Source organism: Juglans microcarpa x Juglans regia, chromosome 1S (genome assembly GCF_004785595.1).
Source record: "Juglans microcarpa x Juglans regia isolate MS1-56 chromosome 1S, Jm3101_v1.0, whole genome shotgun sequence".
Classification (NCBI taxonomy): Eukaryota; Viridiplantae; Streptophyta; class Magnoliopsida; order Fagales; family Juglandaceae; genus Juglans; species Juglans microcarpa x Juglans regia.
Window position 1 is genome coordinate 25,186,204 of NC_054595.1, and position 12,416 is coordinate 25,198,619.

The 12,416-nt window shown below is 36.0% G+C and overlaps 1 protein-coding gene across 2 annotated transcripts; it reads right to left on the reverse strand.

The window, feature by feature from the left end:
• Window positions 1-8,505: 8,505 nt before the first annotated feature.
• LOC121246229 (calcineurin B-like protein 9) lies at window positions 8,506-11,719 on the reverse strand. Of its 2 annotated transcripts, none has more exons than XM_041144310.1 (9): window positions 11,570-11,719; window positions 11,146-11,326; window positions 10,948-11,030; window positions 10,410-10,469; window positions 10,123-10,231; window positions 9,964-10,016; window positions 9,788-9,868; window positions 9,589-9,701; window positions 8,506-8,881 (listed from the first exon to the last, which is right to left on the reverse strand). In XM_041144310.1, the coding sequence occupies exons 1-9, from the start codon at window positions 11,591-11,593 to the stop codon at window positions 8,827-8,829; spliced, it is 759 nt and encodes a 252-aa protein (XP_041000244.1). In that variant the 5' UTR covers window positions 11,594-11,719; the 3' UTR covers window positions 8,506-8,826. The 2 variants fall into 2 exon arrangements, with proteins under 2 accessions (XP_041000244.1, XP_041000245.1); XM_041144311.1 differs by lacking the exon at window positions 11,570-11,719 and adding an exon at window positions 11,406-11,557.
• Window positions 11,720-12,416: the final 697 nt, after the last annotated feature.

The window sequence follows — 12,416 nt, forward strand, 5'->3', positions numbered from 1 at the left end:
TCAAAATTGATATGGAAAAAGCTTTTGATTATATGGAGTGGCCTTTCATCCTCAAAATCTTTGAAATTCAAAGACTTAGTAAAAAATGGATAGGTTGGATAAAAGAATGCTTGTCTACGATCTCTTATTGCATTCTTATAAATGGTTCACCTTCTGGTTTTATCCAACCATCAAGAGTTCTCAGACAAGGAGATCTACTCTCCCCATTCCTCTTCATTATTGGAAGCGAGGTCATCTCCCGCCTCATCTTTAGAGAAGAAAATCTCAACCATCTTGAAGGTATTAAAATATCTAGAGGAGGTCCTTTTGTAATACACATTCTCTTTGCAGATGACCTCATTCTATTTGGGAAGGTAAACCATTCCACAGCAGCTGCCTTTGCTCACTGCATTGATACATATACTGCTTGGTTTGGTCAAAAGATCAACCACAACAAGTCCACTATCCATTTTAGCAATAATACTCCAATTTGATCAAAAAGGGAAATCAAAAACTTTCTGGATTTCAAGACTTGCCCCTAAAAACTCATATACTTAGGCCTACCACTCTTCATTGGGCCTTAAAAAAAAAAATCTTCAAAGAAACCATTGAAAAAATCGAAAACAAACTTCAGGGGTGGAAAACAAAAGTTTGATCCCAAGCTAGCAGAACAACCCTCATTAGATCTATGGCAGCTTCAATCCCCTCATACATTACGACTACCCTCAAAATGCCAAAATCTGTTTCCACTCACATTGACAGCATGTTCAGAAAATTCTAGTGGGGTAAGGATCAGAATTCTACTAAAGGATTCACCCCAAAATCCTGGAAATCAATTTGTATACCAAAATATCTTGGTGGTTTTGGTCTTAAAAGCTGTCATCTCTTCAATAATGCCCTCAACATGAAATTCATCTGGTCCCTCATCAACAACTCAAGTAGCCCCTGTAAAGATTTTTTAACAAAGAAATATCTGAAAAATTTCGGCATTTTTGAGATTCAGCAAAAGTCATCTGACTCTTAATTCTTGAAAAAGCCTCTTAAAACATAGAACTTTTCTCAAAAAGGGTATCTGCTTTCAGATTAACAATGGGGTCTCAACTCGGGTCTGGTTAGACCCCTGGATTCCAACAATGGACACTCACATCCCTGAACCAAATCCAGATAATCCCATCACTGATCTGAACCTCAAGGTTGTTGAGCTTACACTTAAGAAACCTAGGAGATGGAACTCTCTCCTTCTACACACCCTGTTCTCACCACATTCAATTCAAGAAATTCTCAAAATCCCTCTATTAAGGCATAACTTTTCCCAAGTGCGAAATAAAATAAAATAGACTCATCACTATTCAGGAAATTACTCTGTGAAGTCTTCTTATGCAACTTTGGTTAATACCTCCGAAACAATTGTCTCAGACATATCTTGGAAAAAGCTGTGGAAACTCAAAATTCAAGACTGCCTCAAACTTCTAATCTGGAAAGTTGCTCATAACATTCTTCCTACAAAATCACTTCTCAAAATAGTCATCAATCTTAATGGTGATCAAATACTCTGTCCCCTTTGCGAATCACTAGAAGAAGCCCTCCACCATCTGTACTTCAACTGCTCCTTTGCCAGAATTCATGGAGGCAGTCAAGTTGGCCCATTGACATCTCAGAATTTAATGAGTTTCCCATCATAATCTGGATAAACAACATCCTCAATCCCTCAAACTCTCTTTTAATTCCTAAAGAAGAGTCCCAAAATTCTCAACTCTTTGCATCTTTAGCTATGGACTGCATTTGGTTCCTAAAAAACAAAGTCATCCACACAGCCTTCAAACCGTCACCAACTCAGCTTGTCTCATCTATAACCTCTCTTTTCTCGGACCACTTCTCAGCTTGGGCTAAGAAGTTTGATCATCCTATAGTCAGAGCACACATTATTAGAGAAGACTTTAACCTGCTTAAATTTGATGTGGCAATTAGAGGAAAAGGATGCACCACAACATCCATTTGCAGATCAAGTGATGGCAGCCCCATCTTCGTTACCACAAGTTTCATTAACAACGTCAATCCTACTGTGGGTGAAGCAACAACGGCATTTGAAGGCATCCAAGAGGCACATCACATAAATCTAAAAAAAATTACAAATTGAAAGAGACTCCCAATAAGTGATTAATTCCATTTCAGACTATAATTCTAGATTTGATTGGAAAATTCAAAATATTTCATAGGACTCAAGATATATGCTTCAATCCTTTGAAGATTGAGTTGTTAGTAAAATTGATCGATCACAAAATCGATGTGCGCATGAAATTACGCAATAGACTACTTCCAATCATCATTATGGAAACTTACCCTTCTCCACCATTCCACTAACATTGCTGAAATTTTATAGTGAAAATGATCCTCTTGGTTTGTAATATTTTAATACTCAAATTATGTATTTCTTTTCCAAATTTTTATAATGAAATAACTAACTTGTTGAGAAAAAAAAAAAATCTTTTTTTTAATTTAAATTTCGGCGGACTATAACTTGTAGATAAATACGAAAATATTCATTCAAAGAATAATTTGCACATAGACAGGTTACAGTCCCAATTCAACTCGTGTTGGACTTCATGACAAAATGATAATTATAGATTTGTGCCAGCTTTTCTTAATTCGGGTCAACCACGAAATGATGGCCTTCAATGTCTATACGGAAGATATCTAGATTCCTTGCTTCTCCGGATAAAGCTCTCTCTTAAGTCAAAACTTTTACTCATCATCTCTAACCCTATATACCAATACATAATTTATTATTTTTTTTCTTTCTATTTAAAGACATATATATTAATATGTAAATATGTATATTTATACATTAAAGACAAAAATAAAAAATTACATATAATATATAGTATAAAGATAATGAATATAATTTTTCGATATTGAGTCACTTTGAATGAAATTTAAAAATAGTGAAAAAAAGACTACAAATTCATGATGCATTTGATAGTAATTTTAAAATATAGAAAAAGTTAAGATTGAGAAGAGAGTGCGAGGAGAACGGAGAAGGTTTTGAGGATTACATTTTTATTATTTTTAAATGTAATTAAGTATAAAGCATACATTTATATTTAGAGGAGAATTATGTAGAAAAATAAAATAAGTATTTTGATTATTATAAATATTAAATTATTTAATTTAATAATTATAAAATTAATTAAAATAAGGAAAACTCTACTCCCACTGAAGATATCCACCAAATTTTTGTACCGAATTGTTTTATATTTTTTTTATTTAATAATTAAGGAATTATTTTTTAATGAGTTTGTAAATTTTTTATTTTTAAAAATATTTAAATAGTTTCAAAAAATGTTTGATAAAAAAACAAAAAAGAAAAAAAGTACTCGGTAGACAATTTCCTAGACTCCTCGTGGCCCTAGCACGACTCCTAAAATAATAATCAAATCAAATTCTGTATTTTCGTTCATAATCCAAATCCAACGCGAATGGGCTAACAAATCGAGGCAGAGGAATAGGAAATGGATATGTTAAAAAATATTAAATGTATTTGTCATCCTTAAAGCATCCAACATAACATATTATAATTCGCATCTTAAAGTATAAACCACTATCGTTGACTATTAAATAATACATTTCATTTAGATCTAACTATCGAGATTTATTTTATAATTTCGAGGTGTAATGTGGTGATTTAAGTATTTTTAAATGAAAAAAAAAAAAAAAAAAAAAACACCTCATACATGAAATCAACATAAAACCATTGTACATCCAACTAAGACAGGTGAGACTTGCCGATAATAAATCTATAAAAACGAGTAATGTTAAATATAGTTTTAGGATGCATAAATAGTGAGATCTATAATTAAAAAAATATATTTTTTTTTTATGTGAACTCAAATTTATCGATTTTTTTTAAAAGAAATGCGCGATACTTATACACTTTAAAACTGCAAATATCATTTCTTTATATTAAAAATGGCTTCTTGGCTGAGAAAGGAAAAAAAAAATCAGTTATGAAAAAACCTCCGCTTTCTAGGTAGTGGCTTCTTCGACTTTGTGACTGGCTTGAGTAACAATACACACACAACACATTTCACAATATATTTCACAACATATTTCACAACACATGTTTTAAAGTGAAAATATTTTTATAAAATGATGTTACTTTTATAAGATATTTTACAAAATACCCTTCATTTTAAAACATAGTTATGTAATGTTTTGTGAAAAATGATGTGTTTATCATTTTTCATAAATAAATGTGTGTATTTGCATGTCGGAGTAGAGGATAATTCCTCCTTAGCATTCACATGGCAATATTGAGCTAGATGATAATTGTATAGAAAATAAGAATACTCTAGAAAGTACCATAGAGAAAGTCTCTGCTGTTATGTAACCGTTTTTTATTATCTTCCTCTTGAATAAATATCTTGTTATCTGTAAATGAAATACAGGGAAAAGTATTCCTCATTCTCAGACTCTGTTATGGTATCAGAGCAGCATGACTAGCTGTCTCTTTCTGATCCATGGCCCTCTCAAATTCGTCTGTCCCAAATACCTCTGTAATCTCCTCTTTCTCCCATATTGTGACCACCAAACTTACCTCCAAAAATTATCCCTTATGGAAGGTGCACATTAGCGCCTATCCCTTATGGAAGGTGCACTCGGCTAATAAAAATGGAAATGGCACTGAACCATCGGTTAATTTTATCTCTACTGGAAATCGTCCTTCTCGCGGACATGGAGGAAGACAGGGCAGAAGTGGGCGTGGGCGATCTAGCTCGTTCTCTTGGGGTGGACGAAATTTTTCCTCCCACACTCAAGCACCTCAACAGGCTTTCCCTTGCCCAACCTGTCAAGTGTGCAACAAACAGGGTCACGTTGCCTTACAGGGTCGGTATTGCTTTAACCATTCGTATCAGCTTGATGCCCCTCATTCCTTCTCGGCAAACTACACTTCGTCTAGATCATTCTCTGATGACTCATGGTATCCAGATTCAGCAGCTACTCACCACGTGACTAATGATCTTCACAACCTGAATTTGTCTTCGGAGCAGTACAATGGCGATGAGCAAATTCGGGTTGGTGATGGATCAACTTTGCCAATACAGCATCTCGGTGACTCCTCCTTCTCTTCTCATACCTCTTCTTTTCTTCTTCATGATTTATTACACGTTCCTTCCATTATCAAAAATCTTGTGTCTATATGCAAATTCTGTGTTGACAACCAATGCTTCTTCGAATTTCATATTTCTCACTTCTCTGTGAAGGACAAACAGAACGGGAAGACCCTCCTCACCGGACCTAGTCGAAACGGCCTCTATGTTTTTCCATCGGCGTCACCATCTTCCATTTCTCCTTTTATTCAGCTCGGTGAACGCACCTCCATAGCCAACTGGCATCACAGATTGGGCCATCCATCACTTAAATTAGTTTCTCATGTTCTGCGCAACAACCATTTGAAGTTTCTCCCCACTGAGTCTTCTTTCACCTGCTCAGATTGTCCCTGTGCCAAGAATCATCAATTACCATTTAGTCCTAGTCGGGCCCATTATACAAAGCCCTTACAATTACTTGTTGCTGACCTTTGGGGTCCAGCTCCTTATGTCTCTAGAAATGGTTTTAAGTATTATTTGTCTTTTGTTGATGCGTATACTCGATTTACTTGGATTTTTCCTATCAAATTTAGATTAGATGTTTTTAATATTTTTACCACATTCTTGCCTTACATTGAGCGACTGTTTAATTCTAAATTAATCACATTACAAACGGATGGAGGAGAGGAATTTATACCTCTCACTTCAATATGTAAAAAATTTAGAATTACTCATCGTCTCTCTTGCCCTCATACACATCAGCAAAACGGTCCAATTGAACACAAACATAGACATATTGTAGAAACCGGGCTTGCCCTCTTGGCCCACGCCTCACTTCCATTAACTTTTTGGGTCGAAGCCTTGAGACTGCAATCTATCTAATCAATCTCTTACCCACTCCAACTCTAAATAAAAAAACTCCTTACTTTCTTGTCCATAATCGTCCTCTTGATTATAATTTTTTAAAGGTTTTTAGGTGTGAGTGTTGGCCTAACTTGAGACCATACAATAATCATAAACTCCAATTCAGGTCCACCTCATGTCTGCTTTTGGGCTATAGCCCAAACAACAAGGGCTACCGGTGCCTTGACCTCAAAACAAATCGGACTTATATCTCTAGGGACATCCTATTTGCTAAAGATTCTTTTCCCTTTTCTCAAATGCGGTCCAAGCCCAACAATTCCACTCCAACTCCTCCCATTTCCGTAGCCCCTCTTCCACTCCTTACTCCATCAATTCTTGGCCCAGGCCCAGGCCCACCTACAATCTCACAAAGTTCACCCTCAACCTCACGACCCCCATTCTAATCCCTCTGTCTCTTTTCAATCGCCTACTCTCAGTTCGTCTCCTACCTATCATGCACCTGACTCCTCTCCTCTAATTCCTCCTAGGTCTCCCATTATCACTAGATCCCGTACTAATTTCTCACGTCCTCGCACCTTTCATGATGGCACTGTACCATACACATCCCGAAATTGCTTCACTACTGTTGTCACTGTACCCAATGCCCCATCAAGCTTCTTTGTTGCTTCAAAATGGCCTGAATGGCAACATGCCATGTCACAAGAGTTTCTTGCTCTCACTCGTAACTCTACCTGGAGTCTTGTGCCGCCAGAATTAGCTGAAAATGTGCTTGAGTGTCACTGGGTTTACAAGACTAAGTTGTGCACAGATGGGTCACTTGAACAAAGGAAGGCACGCTTGGTTGCCAAGGGGTACCATCAGCAACATGGCATCGATTATGATGAAACATTCAGTCCGGTAGTAAAGATGCCCACCATTCGTTTGATTGTTGCCCTTGCCATCTCTCATGGATGGACTTTGAGACAGATTGATATATAGAATGCCTTTTTGCATGACCCTCTTACTGATACTGTGTACATGCAACAGCATCAGGGCTTCATTGATGCAGGCCATCCCACCTATGTCTGCAAATTGCACAAAGCAATTTATGGACTCAAGCAAGCGCCCAGGGCATGGCATGCTCAGCTGAGTTCGTGGCTTGTTGGGTACGGTTTTCACTCATCCAGGGCTGATTCGTCGCTCTTCATTTTCAATCAAGGTGATATCCACATTTATGTAGATGATATCGTCATTACTTCTTCACATACCTCTGCTTCAAATAAATTAATTGTTGATTTGGGTACTGCTTTTCCCGTTAAAGACCTTGGAAAATTGTCTTTTTTTCTTGGAGTAGAGCTTGAGTATTTACCCACTGGTGTTTTACTCTCTCAACGGAAGTACATAAAGGATCAGATGATACATGCTAAGCCAGTAACGTCGCCTATGGCAGCTTCTCTCAAGTTGTCCATTCTTGACTCTCCTGATGTTGATGACCCCTCATCAATATCGTAGTATTGTTGGTGCTTCGTAGTATTTATCATTAACTAGGCCAGATATTTCTTTCTCGGTTAACAAGGTGTGCCAGTTTATGCACAACTCGAAAATGCCTCACTAGACTGCAGTAAAACACATCCTAAGGTATCTCAAGCATACAATTAATCTTGGCCTTTTCTTGTCTTCAAGTTCCTTTCTTCAGTTGCAAGCATACTCTGATGCTGATTGGGCGGGTTGTCCAGACGACCGTCATTCCACTAGTGGCTACAGTATCTTCCTTGGCAGAAATCTGATCTCATGGAGCTTGAAAAAGCAGCATATTGTAGCACGTTTCAGCACAGAAGCAGAGTACAAGGCTCTTGCTTCTTCCGTTGCTGAAGTCATCTGGGTCCAAACCTTAATTTCTAAACTTGGTCTTCACTTATCGAAGGCTCCAATATTGTGGTGTGACAATATTGGAGCAACTTATTTGGCTGCAAACCCTGTGTATCACCCAAGAACAAAGCACATGGTAGTTGATTTTCACTTCATCAGAGATTGGGCTGCTGCTTAGAGTCTGACTATTTCTTTCATTAGTTCTAAAGATCAAATTGCGTATGTTTTTACTAAGCCTTTAGTTTCTGACAAATTTTTTCGTTTTCGGTCGAGTCTCAATGTGTTAGATACCCATTTAGACTCGAGGGAGCGTATTAAGCTAGATGATAATTGTACAGAAAATAAGAATACTCTAGAAAGTACTGCAGAGAAAGTCTCTATTATTATGTAACCATTTTTTATTCTCTTCCTCTTATATAAATATCTTGTTATCTGTAAATGAAATACAGGGAAAAGTTTCCTCATTCTCAGACTCTATTAGGCAGGTCATAACAAAATTAATCTTTTAGTTTTTTTCTTATAAATCAAAGTCATGTCCTATTATTGATGTAAATGGTGTGTCGTCTACGTTAGTTTAATAATAAAATGACTGTCCCGTGAATACCCAATAAACAGGCTTCCCTCATTCCAGGTCATGACACCCAGGTCATGACATCAGTAAATAGGAGAGGTGTAAAGGAAGGGTCGGCTAAAGAAACAGAGAGAGAGAGAGAGGCCAAAAGGGGGGAAAAAAAAAAGTTTATACAGACCACATGCTGAACAAAAGTGAGTATTTTGATGAATACGTCTGAAAGAATAGGTATATTTGTTGCCAATGAAGTTTCTATTGGAAATCATGGATTGATCATTGACAGTTGATGATGCATTGGGTTTGGCCAGCCTCTGTGTCTGTATCGGTTTGGAGTGAGCGGACCCTTGAGGCAGTATAGACAAAACCAATCTGACACTAATGGAAGATTGAAACAGTAGTCCCTGATGCAGCAGAAGCTTTTCTCTTTCAGTTTTCAACATTTTGCCTCGCTGTAGACTGTAGTGTTGCCAAAATTGTTCAGTCATCAACTTCAGTGTTGAAAATAAAACTTGGAAACACTGCCGTGATATCCCTGGCAAATGACAAAATCATTAGAAAAAATAACTAGGTTTAAAGTTACAAGGGAAAGATTGATGCCTAAGTACCAGAAAATGCTTGTACACTGCCCTCAACTCAAAAGAAGAGGAGATAACAAAGTCCCAACAGAATCAAAAGTCATGAACATCCAGTCCAATAAGGTTCAGCATGTTAGTTTGGTATGAATTAAATTATTTTCCATTAGATTGCCAAGATGTTACATTAATAAATAAATAAAAAACAATTATTCGTTTTCGTGTACAATCCCCACATCAACTAGTTCAGAAGATCCAAATTTCCGTTATCTACCCAAGTTTCGCTGAAACCGTAATAGAGCAAAAAATCACTGTCAATATCCCCAGGCAAACTTCCATAAGAAAACAAACCATGCTCCTTAAGACATTAACCAGAGATACACAGAACTAGAAATTCCAAATCATGATTTGTTGAAAGTCTTAGAAAGTATTCCTCTTTTCCTTCACTGTTAACAAAGGAACCAATCACTGGGCTTGGAATAGGAACCAATTTTTTTGTTTTTTTTTTACAAGAAATGGAAAAGGAACCAAAATAAAAGGTATTTGCTAACAAGCAACTTTTTTAAGAGGAAAAGTAGATGTCCTACAGAACAATTTTTAAGGGGCTGGTAACAGTAATGAAGATAATGATAGTATTGAACTTAGTAAGTGGATGAAAACAAGGTACTGTAAATAAGGAAGCGTCATGTTCTTCAGAAGTGTTGGGTGCCGAACTACGAAATCCTTCCATTCTTCCTTGTTAATCTTGCCATCCTTATCAGCATCTGCATCAGTGAATGTCTAAGCAAAGAAAAAAAATCAATGTAAGTGCACAACATTCTAAAGATATAATATCAGAAGAATGGTTTTAGACATGGAATCCTCACCTTATCAATGATAGTATCAAGAACTTCATCTGACAGCTGTATACCGGATTCTGAAAGAATGGCAACTACCATCTGCCTAACCTGAAGCACATACATCAGTAATGGATGAACGGTGAAAATAATTTTACTTACTAAATAGTAAATACATGAACAACTTTGACACAAGAGCTACTTACTTCCTCCTTTTCGATATATCCAGTCTGTCTCAAATCATACAACCTAAATGCAACTGCATAGATGCAAGGGAGAAAACAAAAGGATTTACCAATTCAGAAAAGATCAGATTTATGATTGCACACGGTAAAAAAACTGCAAATAGCTTCTTGAAGACTAACAATCGGTTTTGTCCTCCACAGGAGCACGAGGATGGAAAACACTGAGTCCACGAACAAACTCCTCAAACTCAATGACTCCATCTTTCTTTTCATCAAAAAGATCAAATACCTAATAAAAAAGGGTAGCCATTGAATGAACTAATTGAGTCACAGATTTTTTATTTTTTCTTTTTAGCTGAGTCGCAGATCATATCGTCAATACGAATTATAAAGGTAATTGAGTCTTGAAAATGATACGCTGATAATTAGAGTTGAGCATAACTGCATAAGCATAACAGGAAATTTACCCTGTCCAGGAAAAGATTCTCGCCTGCTGGAGTTCTCAATAGTGCCACTTGGAGCTCTTCCTTCAAACGATAATCAAACAGAATGGATTACAAATTTAGATATAGTTTTCTAGGATAGTAATTCTAAACAGCAATTTTGCTATAAAGCCCAATCATTTGAGACAATGCAAAAACATCTTATATAGATAAGCAACGACTTACTGGATGATCAAAGAACCTAGATATTGAAATTGCTCAGGATACCCATTTTTAGCTTAAAAAATCTACTTCCACATACCTCGTACCTAACTGGATATAAGGAGAGTAATGGAATAACTTTCTAGGCGTATCTTATATAATTGCCTCTCAGATAATCTATCACATATAAAAATAACAGGTATTCTGTCCCCAAATAGGCAAATAATTTCTATAGATCAAACATAACTCAAAATCATACCAGTCTCAGAAGAGCAATGCAATGCATCACAATTCCTCATCCTGACTAACATGTCTCATTACTTTTCTGCCATTTTAGTTGGGTAACAAAGAATAGGATTACCTTGTGTATGAGACCATCATCAATGACAAGATTACTCAACTTTTTGTACAACTCCCGCAACGCCTCAATTTCATTGATAGTAACTGCAAACGGATCAAGCACAAAATGATCAAATTTTATTCAAGAAACGAAGTGACGAATCCCAGGTAAAAAGCAGAAGCAGCAGCAGCAACAACAACAAAGAAGAATTGCGCGCACAAAGAGTTGTATTAGCGAGACGGACGATGTCATCAAAGGAGTAACGAAAGCAGTCGCGTCGATGCTGCCGACCAAAGCAGAGCGCTAAGCTGATTATTTGGGCTTCAATGAAGCCCACGAATGGTCTAACCACGGCACATAGCGTCTGGCCTAGTATGCCCACCATGCAATATCTTGATACCTGGTCAATTCACCAACAAAAGAAGAGAATTAAATCCAACTTCAGATGGAAAATACTACGAGTTTTCTCTGCCGTTTACCAAGAACATGAGGGAATAGAACAGACACCGAGATCCTTAATGAAACCCAAGACACGTAACGTTCCAAATATTTTCCCCCAAGTTTTTCTATCGAACCAAACAGGCAGTTCAGGAAAAATAAAATAAAAACTGAGAATCATATGAGAGAGAGAGAGATAGAGGACCAGAGAGCTGTGAGTAGATTCCATTTCCTAATAGACCATACATCAAAGAGGAGAAGCCCTTCTGCGTTCTCTGCGTTTACGTGTTCAGATTCGAACCATACATCAATGATTATTAGTTTCGAGTCTTTTGCAAAAAGCGTACACTGACGCAGTCGCGGTGAAAGAGATAGGGACACAGGTCACAAAGCCGCAGCAATGGCTAACCAAAAACGAAAGATGAACCAATCATTGGATTCGTCCAAAGTTAAGTCTAAAATTTGCTCAAAATTAAGCCAAAATCTTAAATAAATTAGTCTACGCTATATTAGTAATTCAAAGTCATATAATATAATATATTTTAATAATAATTTTTTTATTTCATAATGTTTAGTTTATTACACAGTAGATATACACAACAGATACACATAGCAGATATATAATTTTTAATTCTTATTATTGATTATTTAGAAATAAAATATAGATTGATGGATGAACTGTACTTCTTTAAATTTGGAGAAGATTTGATGGATGAACTGTACTTCTTTAAATTTAGAGAAGATTTTAGAATTACTGTAACTCAAAATTTAAATTATATATTTTTTTATGAGTTCAATACAAGTCATTTTGACAAAAATTATCTATATTTTGAACGTAACTAACGTTTAGTTAAACTAATACTAGTGCTTATGCAAGTTTTTGGCATAATAATAATCATTCTGGCAACCCCAATTTATTAAAAATGGAGAAGTGTTAAAACTAAATTTGATTCGATATAAGTAAATCTATTTTATAATAAAAATAATTTTATGATTTAATGTATTATATATATTAAATTATGTTTAAATTATTTTTATTAAATTTATTTTAA

Bases quoted from the DNA above. Each gene is read 5' to 3' on its own strand.
- LOC121246229 (XM_041144310.1), bottom strand. From the start codon at position 11,593: ATGGAATCTACTCACAGCTCTCTG. The intron at 10,470-10,947 runs GTAATCCTATTC...TATCGTTTGAAG, and splicing joins ATGATGGTCTCATACACAAG to GAAGAGCTCCAAGTGGCACT. The intron at 9,702-9,787 runs GTGAGGATTCCA...TTCTTTGCTTAG, and splicing joins TTGATACTATCATTGATAAG to ACATTCACTGATGCAGATGC.